The sequence below is a fragment of the Gymnoscopelus microlampas genome (genome assembly GCF_963454915.1).
Source record: "Gymnoscopelus microlampas genome assembly, chromosome: 14".
NCBI classification, from domain to species: Eukaryota; Metazoa; Chordata; class Actinopteri; order Myctophiformes; family Myctophidae; genus Gymnoscopelus; species Gymnoscopelus microlampas.
In genome coordinates, this window is record NC_139951.1 from 26,566,474 (window position 1) to 26,583,299 (window position 16,826).

The 16,826-nt window shown below is 39.7% G+C and overlaps 1 protein-coding gene across 1 annotated transcript; it reads right to left on the minus strand.

Annotated features, from left to right (window-relative positions):
• Positions 1-9,882: 9,882 nt before the first annotated feature.
• Positions 9,883-12,979, minus strand: LOC311060142 (piggyBac transposable element-derived protein 3-like; the record flags this gene model as incomplete). The annotated part of the gene is made up of 4 exons (XM_084078271.1): positions 9,883-10,371; positions 10,496-10,542; positions 11,153-11,536; positions 12,976-12,979. 4 exons carry the CDS (start codon positions 12,977-12,979, stop codon positions 9,883-9,885), a joined length of 924 nt encoding a protein of 307 aa, XP_083934397.1.
• Positions 12,980-16,826: the final 3,847 nt, after the last annotated feature.

Below are 16,826 nucleotides of genomic sequence, written 5' to 3' on the forward strand. Positions count from 1 at the left end.
TACCGGTTCAAATCCAACCAGGACAGGTTTCCAACCCATATCTGACTCTTGCACCTTTATCTGACCATAGAAAGTAAGTAGCATGGTGGAGTGGTGGTTAGGATTCAGGCCTTGAATACTGAAGGTCCTGAGTTCAAATCCCGCAAGGACATCTTTCTAACTTTTACCTGGGGCTTTTACCTTTATATAATCTTTCAGAAAATACCACGCAAGTCAACAGTGCAGGTAAGGACCTCTGTGGTGCAGTGGTTTAGAAACAGGACTTGTAGCCGGAAGGTTCCCGGTTCAAATCCAACTGGTGCACTTTTTTTTTCTTTCCCAAGACTCAAGACCCAAAAGAGTCGTGAGTCGAACAATTCCTCCCGCGGAGACATCGAATTTCTCTTTTGGGCCTTGAGTCCCAAGACTCAAGGGGCCAAAAAGAGAAATCTGATGTCTCCGCGGGAGTAATTTAAAGGCAGGCCTACAACTACATACTTACGCCTAGTAACCTCATTTATACTTTAAAATGTTCATCTTACTGTGGACATGTTTGCCTGAAAAGGAATCTTTGAAATGTTGCATAGTTTTAGAATTGTACTCCTTTAAAAGTTCAGAGATTTATAATGGAGGCGGATGGAAGGTTTAGGGACCTCAAAAAAACACTTTCACCTAGAAACTCCATTCACAGTTCAAAAATTCCACCTTACTGTGGACATTTATGCTTGAGATTTTTTCTTTGAAATCATTTATAGTTTGGGAGATATTTAACTTTCAGCGCCCCATGTGTTGTCGATGCGGCAATGCACATTTAAAGGCAGGCTTACAACTACATACTTCCGCCTAGTAACCTCATTCATACTTTAAAATGTTCATCTTACTGTGGACATGTTTGCCTGAAAAGGAATCTTTGAAATGTTGCATAGTTTTAGAATTGTACTCCTTTAAAAGTTCAGAGATTTATAATGGAGGCGGATGGAAGGTTTTGGGACCTCAAAAAAACACTTTCACCTAGAAACTCCATTCACAGTACAAAAAATCCACCTTACTGTGGACATGCATCCTTGAGATGTTTTACTTTGAAATGATTTGTAGTTTTTGAAATATTTAACTTTAAGCGCCCCATACATTTTCTATGGCAATGGATATTTAAAGGGAAAAGGGTACAAACATTACCAGGCTAAGTTAACAGAGCAAGTCAGAACCTCTGTGGTGCAGTGGTTTTGATACAGGACTTGCAACCAGAAGGTTACCGGTTCAAATCCAACCAGGACAGGTTTCCAACCCATATCTGACTCTTGCACCTTTATCTGACCATAGAAAGTAAGTAGCATGGTGGAGTGGTGGTTAGGATTCAGGCCTTGAATACTGAAGGTCCTGAGTTCAAATCCCGCAAGGACATCTTTCTAACTTTTACCTGGGGCTTTTACCTTTATATAATCTTTCAGAAAATACCACGCAAGTCAACAGTGCAGGTAAGGACCTCTGTGGTGCAGTGGTTTAGAAACAGGACTTGTAGCCGGAAGGTTCCCGGTTCAAATCCAACTGGTGCACTTTTTTTTTCTTTCCCAAGACTCAAGACCCAAAAGAGTCGTGAGTCGAACAATTCCTCCCGCGGAGACATCGAATTTCTCTTTTGGGCCTTGAGTCCCAAGACTCAAGGGGCCAAAAAGAGAAATCTGATGTCTCCGCGGGAGTAATTTAAAGGCAGGCCTACAACTACATACTTACGCCTAGTAACCTCATTTATACTTTAAAATGTTCATCTTACTGTGGACATGTTTGCCTGAAAAGGAATCTTTGAAATGTTGCATAGTTTTAGAATTGTACTCCTTTAAAAGTTCAGAGATTTATAATGGAGGCGGATGGAAGGTTTAGGGACCTCAAAAAAACACTTTCACCTAGAAACTCCATTCACAGTTCAAAAATTCCACCTTACTGTGGACATTTATGCTTGAGATTTTTTCTTTGAAATCATTTATAGTTTGGGAGATATTTAACTTTCAGCGCCCCATGTGTTGTCGATGCGGCAATGCACATTTAAAGGCAGGCTTACAACTACATACTTCCGCCTAGTAACCTCATTCATACTTTAAAATGTTCATCTTACTGTGGACATGTTTGCCTGAAAAGGAATCTTTGAAATGTTGCATAGTTTTAGAATTGTACTCCTTTAAAAGTTCAGAGATTTATAATGGAGGCGGATGGAAGGTTTAGGGACCTCAAAAAAACACTTTCACCTAGAAACTCCATTCACAGTACAAAAAATCCCCCTTACTGTGGACATGCATCCTTGAGATGTTTTACTTTGAAATGATTTGTAGTTTTTGAAATATTTAACTTTAAGCGCCCCATACATTGTCGATGCGGCAATGGACATTTAAAGGCAGGCTTACAACTACATACTTACGCCTAGTAACGTCATTCATACTTTAAAATGTTCATCTTACTGTGGACATGTTTGCCTGAAAAGGAATCTTTGAAATGTTGCATAGTTTTAGAATTGTACTCCTTTAAAAGTTCAGAGATTTATAATGGAGGCGGATGGAAGGTTTTGGGACCTCAAAAAAACACTTTCACCTAGAAACTCCATTCACAGTACAAAAAATCCACCTTACTGTGGACATGCATCCTTGAGATGTTTTACTTTGAAATGATTTGTAGTTTTTGAAATATTTAACTTTAAGCGCCCCATACATTTTCTATGGCAATGGATATTTAAAGGGAAAAGGGTACAAACATTACCAGGCTAAGTTAACAGAGCAAGTCAGAACCTCTGTGGTGCAGTGGTTTAGATACAGGACTTGCAACCAGAAGGTTACCGGTTGAAATCCAACCTGGACAGGTTTCCAACCCATATCTGACTCTTGCACCTTTATCTGATCTCTCAGTGAAGGTCGTGTAAAAGACCATAGAAAGTAAGTAGCATGGTGGAGTGGTGGTTAGGATTCAGGCCTTGCATGCTGAAGGTCCTGAGTTCAAATCCCGCAAGGACATCTTTCTAACTTTTACCTGGGGCTTTTACCTTTATATAATCTTTCAGAAAATACCACGCAAGTCAACAGTGCAGGTAAGGACCTCTGTGGTGCAGTGGTTTAGAAACAGGACTTGCAGCCGGAAGGTTCCCGGTTTAAATCCAACTGGTGCACTTTTTTTTTCTTTCCCAAGACTCAAGACCCAAAAGAGTCGTGAGTCGAACAATTCCTCCCGCGGAGACATCGAATTTCTCTTTTGGGCCTTGAGTCCCAAGACTCAAGGGGCCAAAAAGAGAAATCTGATGTCTCCGCGGGAGTAATTTAAAGGCAGGCCTACAACTACATACTTACGCCTAGTAACCTCATTCATACTTTAAAATGTTCATCTTACTGTGGACATGTTTGCCTGAAAAGGAATCTTTGAAATGTTGCATAGTTTTAGAATTGTACTCCTTTAAAAGTTCCGAGATTTATAATGGAGGCGGATGGAAGGTTTAGGGACCTCAAAAAAACACTTTCACCTAGAAACTCCATTCACAGTTCAAAAATTCCACCTTACTGTGGACATTTATGCTTGAGATTTTTTCTTTGAAATCATTTATAGTTTGGGAGATATTTAACTTTCAGCGCCCCATGTGTTGTCGATGCGGCAATGCACATTTAAAGGCAGGCTTACAACTACATACTTCCGCCTAGTAACCTCATTCATACTTTAAAATGTTCATCTTACTGTGGACATGTTTGCCTGAAAAAGAATCTTTGAAATGTTGCATAGTTTTAGAATTGTACTCCTTTAAAAGTTCAGAGATTTATAATGGAGGCGGATGGAAGGTTTAGGGACCTCAAAAAAACACTTTCACCTAGAAACTCCATTCACAGTACAAAAAATCCCCCTTACTGTGGACATGCATCCTTGAGATGTTTTACTTTGAAATGATTTGTAGTTTTTGAAATATTTAACTTTAAGCGGCCCATACATTGTCGATGCGGCAATGGACATTTAAAGGCAGGCTTACAACTACATACTTACGGCTAGTAACGTCATTCATACTTTAAAATGTTCATCTTACTGTGGACATGTTTGCCTGAAAAGGAATCTTTGAAATGTTGCATAGTTTTAGAATTGTACTCCTTTAAAAGTTCAGAGATTTATAATGGAGGCGGATGGAAGGTTTTGGGACCTCAAAAAAACACTTTCACCTAGAAACTCCATTCACAGTACAAAAAATCCACCTTACTGTGGACATGCATCCTTGAGATGTTTTACTTTGAAATGATTTGTAGTTTTTGAAATATTTAACTTTAAGCGCCCCATACATTTTCTATGGCAATGGATATTTAAAGGGAAAAGGGTACAAACATTACCAGGCTAAGTTAACAGAGCACGTCAGAACCTCTGTGGTGCAGTGGTTTAGATACAGGACTTGCAACCAGAAGGTTACCGGTTCAAATCCAACCAGGACAGGTTTCCAACCCATATCTGACTCTTGCACCTTTATCTGATCTCTCAGTGAAGCTCGTGTAAAAGACCATAGAAAGTAAGTAGCATGGTGGAGTGGTGGTTAGGATTCAGGCCTTACATACTGAAGGTCCTGAGTTCAAATCCCGCAAGGACATCTTTCTAACTTTTACCTGGGGCTTTTACCTTTATATAATCTTTCAGAAAATACCACGCAAGTCAACAGTGCAGGTAAGGACCTCTGTGGTGCAGTGGTTTAGAAACAGGACTTGCAGCCGGAAGGTTCCCGGTTCAAATCCAACTGGTGCACTTTTTTTTTCTTTCCCAAGACTCAAGACCCAAAAGAGTCGTGAGTCGAACAATTCCTCCCGCGGAGACATCGAATTTCTCTTTTGGGCCTTGAGTCCCAAGACTCAAGGGGCCAAAAAGAGAAATCTGATGTCTCCGCGGGAGTAATTTAAAGGCAGGCCTACAACTACATACTTACGCCTAGTAACCTCATTCATACTTTAAAATGTTCATCTTACTGTGGACATGTTTGCCTGAAAAGGAATCTTTGAAATGTTGCATAGTTTTAGAATTGTACTCCTTTAAAAGTTCCGAGATTTATAATGGAGGCGGATGGAAGGTTTAGGGACCTCAAAAAAACACTTTCACCTAGAAACTCCATTCACAGTACAAAAAAATCCCCCTTACTGTGGACATGCATCCTTGAGATGTTTTACTTTGAAATGATTTGTAGTTTTTGAAATATTTAACTTTAAGCGCCCCATACATTGTCGATGCGGCAATGGACATTTAAAGGCAGGCTTACAACTACATACTTACGCCTAGTAACGTCATTCATACTTTAAAATGTTCATCTTACTGTGGACATGTTTGCCTGAAAAGGAATCTTTGAAATGTTGCATAGTTTTAGAATTGTACTCCTTTAAAAGTTCAGAGATTTATAATGGAGGCGGATGGAAGGTTTTGGGACCTCAAAAAAACACTTTCACCTAGAAACTCCATTCACAGTACAAAAAATCCACCTTACTGTGGACATGCATCCTTGAGATGTTTTACTTTGAAATGATTTGTAGTTTTTGAAATATTTAACTTTAAGCGCCCCATACATTTTCTATGGCAATGGATATTTAAAGGGAAAAGGGTACAAACATTACCAGGCTAAGTTAACAGAGCAAGTCAGAACCTCTGTGGTGCAGTGGTTTAGATACAGGACTTGCAACCAGAAGGTTACCGGTTCAAATCCAACCAGGACAGGTTTCCAACCCATATCTGACTCTTGCACCTTTATCTGATCTCTCAGTGAACCTCGTGTAAAAGACCATAGAAAGTAAGTAGCATGGTGGAGTGGTGGTTAGGATTCAGGCCTTGCATACTGAAGGTCCTGAGTTCAAATCCCGCAAGGACATCTTTCTAACTTTTACCTGGGGCTTTTACCTTTATATAATCTTTCAGAAAATACCACGCAAGTCAACAGTGCAGGTAAGGACCTCTGTGGTGCAGTGGTTTAGAAACAGGACTTGCAGCCGGAAGGTTCCCGGTTCAAATCCAACTGGTGCACTTTTTTTTTCTTTCCCAAGACTCAAGACCCAAAAGAGTCGTGAGTCGAACAATTCCTCCCGCGGAGACATCGAATTTCTCTTTTGGGCCTTGAGTCCCAAGACTCAAGGGGCCAAAAAGAGAAATCTGATGTCTCCGCGGGAGTAATTTAAAGGCAGGCCTACAACTACATACTTACGCCTAGTAACCTCATTCATACTTTAAAATGTTCATCTTACTGTGGACATGTTTGCCTGAAAAGGAATCTTTGAAATGTTGCATAGTTTTAGAATTGTACTCCTTTAAAAGTTCAGAGATTTATAATGGAGGCGGATGGAAGGTTTAGGGACCTCAAAAAAACACTTTCACCTAGAAACTCCATTCACAGTTCAAAAATTCCACCTTACTGTGGACATTTATGCTTGAGATTTTTTCTTTGAAATCATTTATAGTTTGGGAGATATTTAACTTTCAGCGCCCCATGTGTTGTCGATGCGGCAATGGACATTTAAAGGCAGGCTTACAACTACATACTTCCGCCTAGTAACCTCATTCATACTTTAAAATGTTCATCTTACTGTGGACATGTTTGCCTGAAAAGGAATCTTTGAAATGTTGCATAGTTTTAGAATTGTACTCCTTTAAAAGTTCAGAGATTTATAATGGAGGCGGATGGAAGGTTTAGGGACCTCAAAAAAACACTTTCACCTAGAAACTCCATTCACAGTACAAAAAATCCCCCTTACTGTGGACATGCATCCTTGAGATGTTTTACTTTGAAATGATTTGTAGTTTTTGAAATATTTAACTTTAAGCGCCCCATACATTGTCGATGCGGCAATGGACATTTAAAGGCAGGCTTACAACTACATACTTACGCCTAGTAACGTCATTCATACTTTAAAATGTTCATCTTACTGTGGACATGTTTGCCTGAAAAGGAATCTTTGAAATGTTGCATAGTTTTAGAATTGTACTCCTTTAAAAGTTCAGAGATTTATAATGGAGGCGGATGGAAGGTTTTGGGACCTCAAAAAAACACTTTCACCTAGAAACTCCATTCACAGTACGAAAAATCCACCTTACTGTGGACATGCATCCTTGAGATGTTTTACTTTGAAATGATTTGTAGTTTTTGAAATATTTAACTTTAAGCGCCCCATACATTTTCTATGGCAATGGATATTTAAAGGGAAAAGGGTACAAACATTACCAGGCTAAGTTAACAGAGCAAGTCAGAACCTCTGTGGTGCAGTGGTTTAGATACAGGACTTGCAACCAGAAGGTTACCGGTTCAAATCCAACCAGGACAGGTTTCCAACCCATATCTGACTCTTGCACCTTTATCTGATCTCTCAGTGAATATCGTGTAAAAGACCATAGAAAGTAAGCAGCATGGTGGAGTGGTGGTTAGGATTCAGGCCTTGCATACTGAAGGTCCTGAGTTCAAATCCCGCAAGGACATCTTTCTAACTTTTACCTTTATATAATCTTTCAGAAAATACCACGCAAGTCAACGGTGCAGGTAAGGACCTCTGTGGTGCAGTGGTTTAGAAACAGGACTTGCAGCCGGAAGGTTCCCGGTTCAAATCCAACTGGTGCACTTTTTTTTTCTTTCCCAAGACTCAAGACCCAAAAGAGTCGTGAGTCGAACAATTCCTCCCGCGGAGACATCGAATTTCTCTTTTGGGCCTTGAGTCCCAAGACTCAAGGGGCCAAAAAGAGAAATCTGATGTCTCCGCGGGAGTAATTTAAAGGCAGGCCTACAACTACATACTTACGCCTAGTAACCTCATTCATACTTTAAAATGTTCATCTTACTGTGGACATGTTTGCCTGAAAAGGAATCTTTGAAATGTTGCATAGTTTTAGAATTGTACTCCTTTAAAAGTTCAGAGATTTAACTTTTGTTTCGGTAGTGACCCAATGGTGAAAAAATACATTTACTAAGTCCAGAGCTCGATGAATGTTAGGGACCAAAAAACGTGTCACAACAAAGTAATACCAATCAACTCTAAATTGCCTGAAACGTACTCCTAACAGGTTTTCGGGGGGACGATTTTGGCCTCCACACTTAGTGATTTTTTCGGATTTAACTTTCGTTTCGGTAGTGACCAACTTTCGTTTCGGTAGTGACCCAATGGTGAAAAAATAAATGTACTAAGTCCAGAGCTCGATGAATGTTAGGGACCAAAAAAAGTGTCACTACAAAGTACTACCAATCAACTCTAAATTGCCTGAAACGTACTCCTAACAGGTTTTTCGGGGGGACGATTTTGGCCTCCACACTTAGTGATTTTTTCCGATTTAACTTTCGTTTCGGTAGTGACCAACTTTCGTTTCGGTAGTGACCCGATGGTGAAAAAATAAATTTACTAAGTCCAGAGCTCGATGAATGTTAGGGACCAAAAAAAGTGTCACAACAAAGTAATACCAATCAACTCTAAATTGCCTGAAACGTACTCCTAACAGGTTTTCGGGGGGACGATTTTGGCCTCCACACTTAGTGATTTTTTCGGATTTAACTTTCGTTTCGGTAGTGACCAACTTTCGTTTCGGTAGTGACCCAATGGTGAAAAAATAAATGTACTAAGTCCAGAGCTCGATGAATGTTAGGGACCAAAAAACGTGTCACAACAAAGTAATACCAATCAACTCTAAATTGCCTGAAACGTACTCCTAACAGGTTTTCGGGGGGACGATTTTGGCCTCCACACTTAGTGATTTTTTCGGATTTAACTTTCGTTTCGGTAGTGACCAACTTTCGTTTCGGTAGTGACCCAATGGTGAAAAAATAAATGTACTAAGTCCAGAGCTCGATGAATGTTAGGGACCAAAAAAAGTGTCACTACAAAGTACTACCAATCAACTCTAAATTGCCTGAAACGTACTCCTAACAGGTTTTTCGGGGGGACGATTTTGGCCTCCACACTTAGTGATTTTTTCCGATTTAACTTTCGTTTCGGTAGTGACCAACTTTCGTTTCGGTAGTGACCCGATGGTGAAAAAATAAATTTACTAAGTCCAGAGCTCGATGAATGTTAGGGACCAAAAAAAGTGTCACAACAAAGTAATACCAATCAACTCTAAATTGCCTGAAACGTACTCCTAACAGGTTTTCGGGGGGACGATTTTGGCCTCCACACTTAGTGATTTTTTCGGATTTAACTTTCGTTTCGGTAGTGACCAACTTTCGTTTCGGTAGTGACCCAATGGTGAAAAAATAAATGTACTAAGTCCAGAGCTCGATGAATGTTAGGGACCAAAAAAAGTGTCACTACAAAGTACTACCAATCAACTTTAAATTGCCTGAAACGTACTCCTAACAGGTTTTTCGGGGGGACGATTTTGGCCTCCACACTTAGTGATTTTTTCGGATTTAACTTTCGTTTCAGTAGTGACCAACTTTCGTTACGGTAGTGACCCGATGGTGAAAAAATAAATTTACTAAGTCCAGAGCTCGATGAATGTTAGGGACCAAAAAAAGTGTCACTACAAAGTACTACCAATCAACTCTAAATTGCCGATGCGGCAATGGACATTTAAAGGCAGGCCTACAACTACATACTTACGCCTAGTAACCTCATTCATACTTTAAAATGTTCATCTTACTGTGGACATGTTTGCCTGAAAAGGAATCTTTGAAATGTTGCATAGTTTTAGAATTGTACTCCTTTAAAAGTTCAGAGATTTATAATGGAGGCGGATGGAAGGTTTTGGGACCTCAAAAAAACACTTTCACCTAGAAACTCCATTCACAGTACAAAAAATCCACCTTACTGTGGACATGCATCCTTGAGATGTTTTACTTTGAAATGATTTATAGTTTTTGAAATATTTACTAAGTCCAGAGCTCGATGATAGGGACCAAAAAAAAGTCACTACAAAGTACTACCAATCAACACGATTTAAAATGACAGATGGTTAACAGATCTTGATTCTTACCAGAATGAGAGAGGATGCAAGTTGTGCCTGGAAGAGTCTGAGTTTCAGGACGTCTTTCCGTGGGACCTTGAGAGCTTGGCACTCCCGTTTGTAGATCAGCCAGGCGTTGACCACAGCAAGGTAGATGGTGTGCCAGAAGATGTACATGTACCAGCGACGGGCTTTCAGAGGGAACTTGTACAAGGCTGTGAAGGAGTCCAGCAAATCCACACCGCCCATGTTCTTGTTGTAGAGTCCCACGATGTATGGCCTTTTAACTTCGATGTAGGTCTTTCTGGCCTTGTCCCAGCGGTGAGTAACATCCACAGGGTCCACTCCAGCAAAGGATGAGACAAGAGTGACTGTCCTGCTGTCAAACCACTTGACCACAACAATGCTCTGGTCCTTCTCGACTCTGTAGTCAAAGGCCCCCCTCCCCTTCTTCTTCAAGCTTTTGTCATCTTCGAGGGTGAGGTTTGGTAGGCGAACCTGTGTGATTGAATGAAAGAATGAATGGTTTTATTAGTAAGTTGTACAGAAGCACACATACAAAAGCAATATGAAAAGGATTACCAAAAGCATATAACTTGTTATCATTCATTGTGGTCATTACATGTCTTGCTGTCCCCGTGTAGTGAATGCCACGAGCAATGAGCCTCTCTACCAGTGGAGTAGCTCTGGTTCAGAGCGTTAGTGAGTTCCCTCTAACGCTCTGGAAGACCCCTCGCTCTGCGCATGTACAAGGAATTCCACTGTCCTGCCAGCGTTCAACTATAGTGAAAATAAACAAAACCATTTCGCTAATCACCGAAGCAAAGGCTGTTTTGTGTTGTTGAAAGTCTATTCTCGGAATGCGCAAGCCTCTCAGCACCCCACCTACTCTGTAAAATACACTTTTTGGGCAGAAAATAAAATATGTCAGCGAGACGGACATTATTTGTATTTACTCCACAGTGCCTCTACCGATCTGGGGGATTTGAACTTACCATTAACCAAAATGTAGAGGGCACTGTGGAGTAAATACGAATAATTTCAGTTTCGCTGACATATTTTATTTTCTGCCCAAAAAGTGTATTTTACAGAGTAGGTGGGGTGCTGAGAGGCTTGCGCATTCCGAGAATAGACTTTCAACAACACAAAACAGCCTTTGCTTCGGTGAGTAGCGAAATGGTTTTGTTTATTTTCACTATAGTTGAACGCTGGCAGGACAGTGGAATTCCTTGTACATGCGCAGAGCGAGGGGTCTTCCAGAGCGTTAGAGGGAACTCACTAACGCTCTGAACCAGTGGAGCAGAAGTGAAGTAGTTGTCTGCGTATATCTTGTAGTTCTGCCCGCTGGGCAGTGTCGAAGCAAGCTTCATGACGTCATCCCCTGACAAGCCAAGTTCAGATTTCGCTCGTACGCCATCGATGCTCCCTTGGTAAACGTCAAAGTCACAGATGACGCCACTGATCCCCGTTCTGACCCACACTTTGAAGCCCCAGGGGTGTGGCTTGCCTCTCATGTACTGTTTGATGGAACTGAATCTTCCCTTGAATGGAATCATCATCTCATCCACAGAGTTATGCTCTTCTGGAACCACCTGTAGGCACTTCTCTCTGAACAAATCCAGCCATGGTCGGAGTTTCCAGAGTTTGTCCTTCTTGTCCTTCTCTGGCACGGTCAAGTTGTCAACCAGATGTAACGAGGTCAACAAAGACTGAAATCGGCTCTATGAATGAATCATGCTCTAATTTAAATTTGGGACGTATATTTCACAATAATAACATATATACATGTTCTAGACATTGTAATGTTCACCAAAATAAATATTACAGGCATATTACTTACGTTTTTGTGAGGAATATCTTCCAGAGAAAAAAGAGATCTGTTCCAACAGAGATTTTTCAAGTTGTGATGATTCCTGCCTCTGTGGGGGGTATTTATATGCAAATATCCTGGCCAATGGCATTGTAAGACAAAACAATAGGACCCAAAGAGGATTTAGAGGTGAAAAAATAACAGAAAAAAAAAAAATTAAACTCCTTTCTTTATAAAATAAAGACTCTGGAGTTTGGCAAACATGGCAAAGATTGTTATCACCTTTCTGCTTTCTTCAGCATTGAAACTTTTGCTTTGCAGTCTCACCACTAGATGGCAATCTTACTCTTTATGAAACTGTTCTGTTAGAGCATAGTGCAGATACAACAGTAGGTTGTGTAAAATTGACCACTGAGCTATACTGCATAAAAAGCAACATTTTATTCCACTTTGTGCTTGTAAATGCTATTGCACATGACCAGAATGTTATTGACATTTAACTCCCTGGAATCATCTGAACAAGAGGCCTGAAAAAATGTTTGCATTTTTCACTCTGGATAAGTTCATCAGCTAGAATGTATGAAGACTGCTTCGTACTGAATCACTTTACAGAAACCGATTAAACTTCTTGAATAAATAGAATTCTTATCAATCTGTGTATTATGTGTTCACTGTTTTGTTACCTCCACATGTTTATTTCAGCTGTCTTTTTGAAGAAATATCATTTACCAACATGAGGTAATTACTGGATTCATATGAGATACAATGCTTTCAAAACCATCAAGGTAGCTTATAGTTAAAGTGTATAAAAATGTCATGTATGTGTTGTGAAATGTTGAGGGTGTTTCTACTACAAATGGACCTACAGTAATCATCTACATAGAAACATTGTCGAGATGACCAGTATTAAGTTACAATACTTGTCACAATATTGTATTGATGGTAAAAAATAATTTGGACTGCAAAGCATTTTTGTGCACCGCCACCTACAGGGTCATAACACTGTTACACTGTCAGTGATAATTGGTGTCTCCTGCAGTGCTGAGCTAAGCACTAAGCCTGTAAAACTCACTCACACACGCAAGCACCTACACACACACACACACACACACACACACACACACACACACACACACACACACACACACACACACACACACACACACACACACACACACACACACACACACACACAGATGCAGCTTTATAGATCCTTACCCAAACATTCCTATGCAAACTCATTTATCTCTCCCCAGTTAACTCTAATGCTACACAACCCAACTCCAACTCACCCATGCTCTCAAAGCCAGCCCTCCTACTGTATGCCAAGAGCAGGAATTAGGCCAATGCTCTTCTGAAACACAAACAACATCATGTACACCAAATGCATGCATGTAGTCACGTAGCATGCATGTACAGCCTCTATGATGTACACATGCACAAACTCACGCGCGCGCGTGCGCACGCGCACACACACACACACACACACACACACACACACACACACACACACACACACACACACACACACACACACACACACACACACACACACACACACACACACACACACACACACACACACACACACACACACAGGGGTCGGTCACCGCATGGTTGCTGCCAGACAGGTTATGCAATGGGATTTTCAGTTTGACTCCTGGCTTGCTGTCATCTGTCTATCTCTTGTTTTTCTCTCTTCTTCTATTCTATTCTTGTTAATCTCTTTCTACCATACAGGACATGCAACCATGCATTTCACCATGCGCACAACTATGGTGGTACTGCAAATAATGAACTTATGTGAAACTACTTTGTTAAATAAAAAACAAAAGTATCAGAAAATCAGCACTATATTACGCCAATCAATTGTTATGTGTTCAGGTCTCCCCAGCTCTTTAGTAAACACAAAATACTTATTCAGGTGAGATATCAATTTCATCCTGTCAGGAGAGAAAATTTCACAAATCTCATTTATCAGCTTCAAATTTGTAGTGTTCCACTTTCAATTTTCCCCACTTGTTTAGCCTGTGTCCTGTATGATTTCTCTCTCCTGATAGGATGAAATTGTTAATCCTGACCTGAAAATGTATTTTAGCTGGAGAGAAAGGGAGACCCCCATTGAACACCCTCTAGCATTACAGTATTTAACAACATGTCACAAAAAAAGACATGTTGTGAGCTTGTAGAGTGGCTATTTTCAATGCGCAAGACATTGTGAAACTTAGTACAAATCACCCTTACATTAATTGACGTGAGGATGGATTCTCTTTTTTCTCTCTCTTCTGCTACAACACTGTATTTTAGTTAATTTTAACACTTTTATCACTGAGAATATACCTTTTTTTAATCAACAGGATTAAAATGACAAAATGGTAAGTACATTTAAAGTACATTTAATATCAGAAAATTATTATTTAAGCACAATTTAAGACTTTAATACTTTAAGATACTTTGCTTTCAAATTAAATGAAAGTGACTATGACTGGGGATATTCATATTTTGACTCTGGCTAATGTTTAGAGTACATGAAGGTTTTATGGCATGGCATCCACTGCCCATCCATTTCCATGAGAGTACAAAGGGCTTCAAATGAAGCACGAGAAGCAAATTGGAAGTGTTCTTGAGCGTTTATTCGTCTGACCGGAAGCAAATTTCCTTCCAGTCAACCTCTACAGGGGGACGAGTCGCTGTTATGCACACAATATTGTCACGAGTAAGACACAAGCAAGTACTCAAGCACCACATTTAAGTAAAATCAATACTTTATTCAATAATCGTTTCCCCTTTTCTTAAAAAATAAATAGATAAATAAATACATACATAAATTAACAACATTGATAAGGATAATGACCAGCAAGATCAAAGGCATTTTGAAAAGCAAGGACCAAATGGAGACCAGCCACTTGGTCATCATAGTAGCAGCTAACGAGAAGGTTTGCAGTTCTAATGTACATCAACCCTTACTGGAGACAGACCCAGTGAGACAGAGGACAACTCCCAGGATTTAATGAATTTCCACATCTCTGTGCATTCTGTAGTATAGTGGCAATACATTGCTGAAGTGTGGTAAGAAATCAAATGTATACTAACTGCAATTTAGGTGTTTTAGAGAACTGTAATTTACCTGGTAACTGGAGTTGCAAGTTTCATGAGCTTGGGATTTATAAACCTGCTAAAAAGCTATGACAGTATGTCATTTTTATATATGGGTGTATACTACTATAGAAACTCCTTAGGAAGTGCCATTATATCACTGACTCTGTCTTGAACAACAATCATAACAATCAAATAGATTGGGTGTCAATTTGATTAAATCCAGTCAATTCCCACTATTAATTCCAGTTAATTTACCAACGATAGATATTAAAATACTTTTCTTAATATCGTATTCAGCAATTTCCCTAGGTGAATTGATTGAAGTCAGCATAGATTGACCCCAACCCTGCAACATTCACATAAGTTGTCTATCTAATGTTTACAATATGTCTAATATCTAATTGCTTTGGGTACAACTAAAATAAATAAATACCCGGCCTACTGTATGATTGATTACAGATCACATTTCTTTTCAAGTATTAAGTCTCCCCTCCTTACCAGTTAGAGAGTGCAGTTAGCCTGTTTAGCTGACCCGAGGTGTATTCAGCAAAGCTACTTTCGGGTGAACTCTGGAACAGTAACATGACTGTATGACGTGACGTGACGTGACGTGACGTGACGTGACGTGACGTGACGTGACGTGACGTGACGTGACGTGACGTGACGTGACGCGATATTGTCCAAGCAAATGTCATATTGACATTGTTTCAATTTGCTCAGTTGCTCTAGGGTGCACACTGACATGCAGAGCATCACAATACCATAACACTTTGAATAGGAAGCTGTCTAAAAATGTATAACCTTGTGTTTTGGAAGTTGCAATAAACAATACAATTTTCCATGAACTATCCTATCTTATCCAAAGTGTTTTACAGTAGCATGACTGTACGCACTTTTGGCAGGGATGTTCCAGTAACAGTGTTAAGTGACATTCTCTATCTGGTAAGATATTTATGACTACATCAGTACTATTAGTCTACATCAGTTTAAACATTTTAAATGAACATTCCATGCCCCACTAACTGAGTCTGACCTCATATTACAATACTAATTTAAATTTAAATTTAAATTTTAAATACTAGATCCAATCTGCCAGTATTTATTTGAAGACAAACACTAGAAATGTAGGCTATTGCAAATAATAAAACTTCACAGTTGAATTACTTCCCTTCTTTGCACTTAGGAATTCTCCGGATACTGCTGCTAAATGCTAGTTCATGGCTAAGACGTAACATGTTAGCAAAAGCTGGCTTATTTTCAGAAGAAACATGGTTTGCTGAACACACCTGTGGTGAGTGGTCAGGTGTTTTATACACAAACACTGAACAGTACAACAGTGGTTCTAAACCTGCGTGGTGTCATGGGACACTGTGGCATCATGGAGTGAAATCATTTTTTGATAATTCTTGAAAAGCTGTTCGAATGTTTGAAAGCAGTTAAGAACTGGTGAAAGTGGTTAGGAACCTCTCTTTAAAAAGCCAAGTGCTCCATGTCCATCACTGTGCTCTCTTGTATGATAACAAACAAACCACACACATATTTGAATATTCATGTTGCATCTAAAAAGGATGAGAACCACTGCCATACAATACAGTTAGTACAATACAGTACAAACAAAAAGTACAGTTCGGTACAGCCTGCTTTTAACAAAAGGGTGAAGGATTGAAGGCTATGTTTCCCAGAGTGTCAAAGAGGGCACAGAACACTTTCATTCACAACCCTTCTTTCACATTATTCTATGTGGTCTCAGCCAACTACCTTTCTTAGAAATTTGATGCCAAATTGACTGGTGTGGTAGATACATTTACCATTAAAACCCATAACTTACCAGCAGTGGACTGGAAGCTGACTTTGTGCAGTTTAGGACAAGGGTGTAATAAACTCTCTAGTCATGCAGGGTCCCATCGAAGGACTATCATTCAACACATTTTGCGTATCAACCAATGTTTAAGAAATCAGATCGTTAAAGTGATTTTTTACAACCAACTGTTTTTCATAATTAATGAACAATGTTCATTTCTGATCCTATTATAAAGGATTGCAC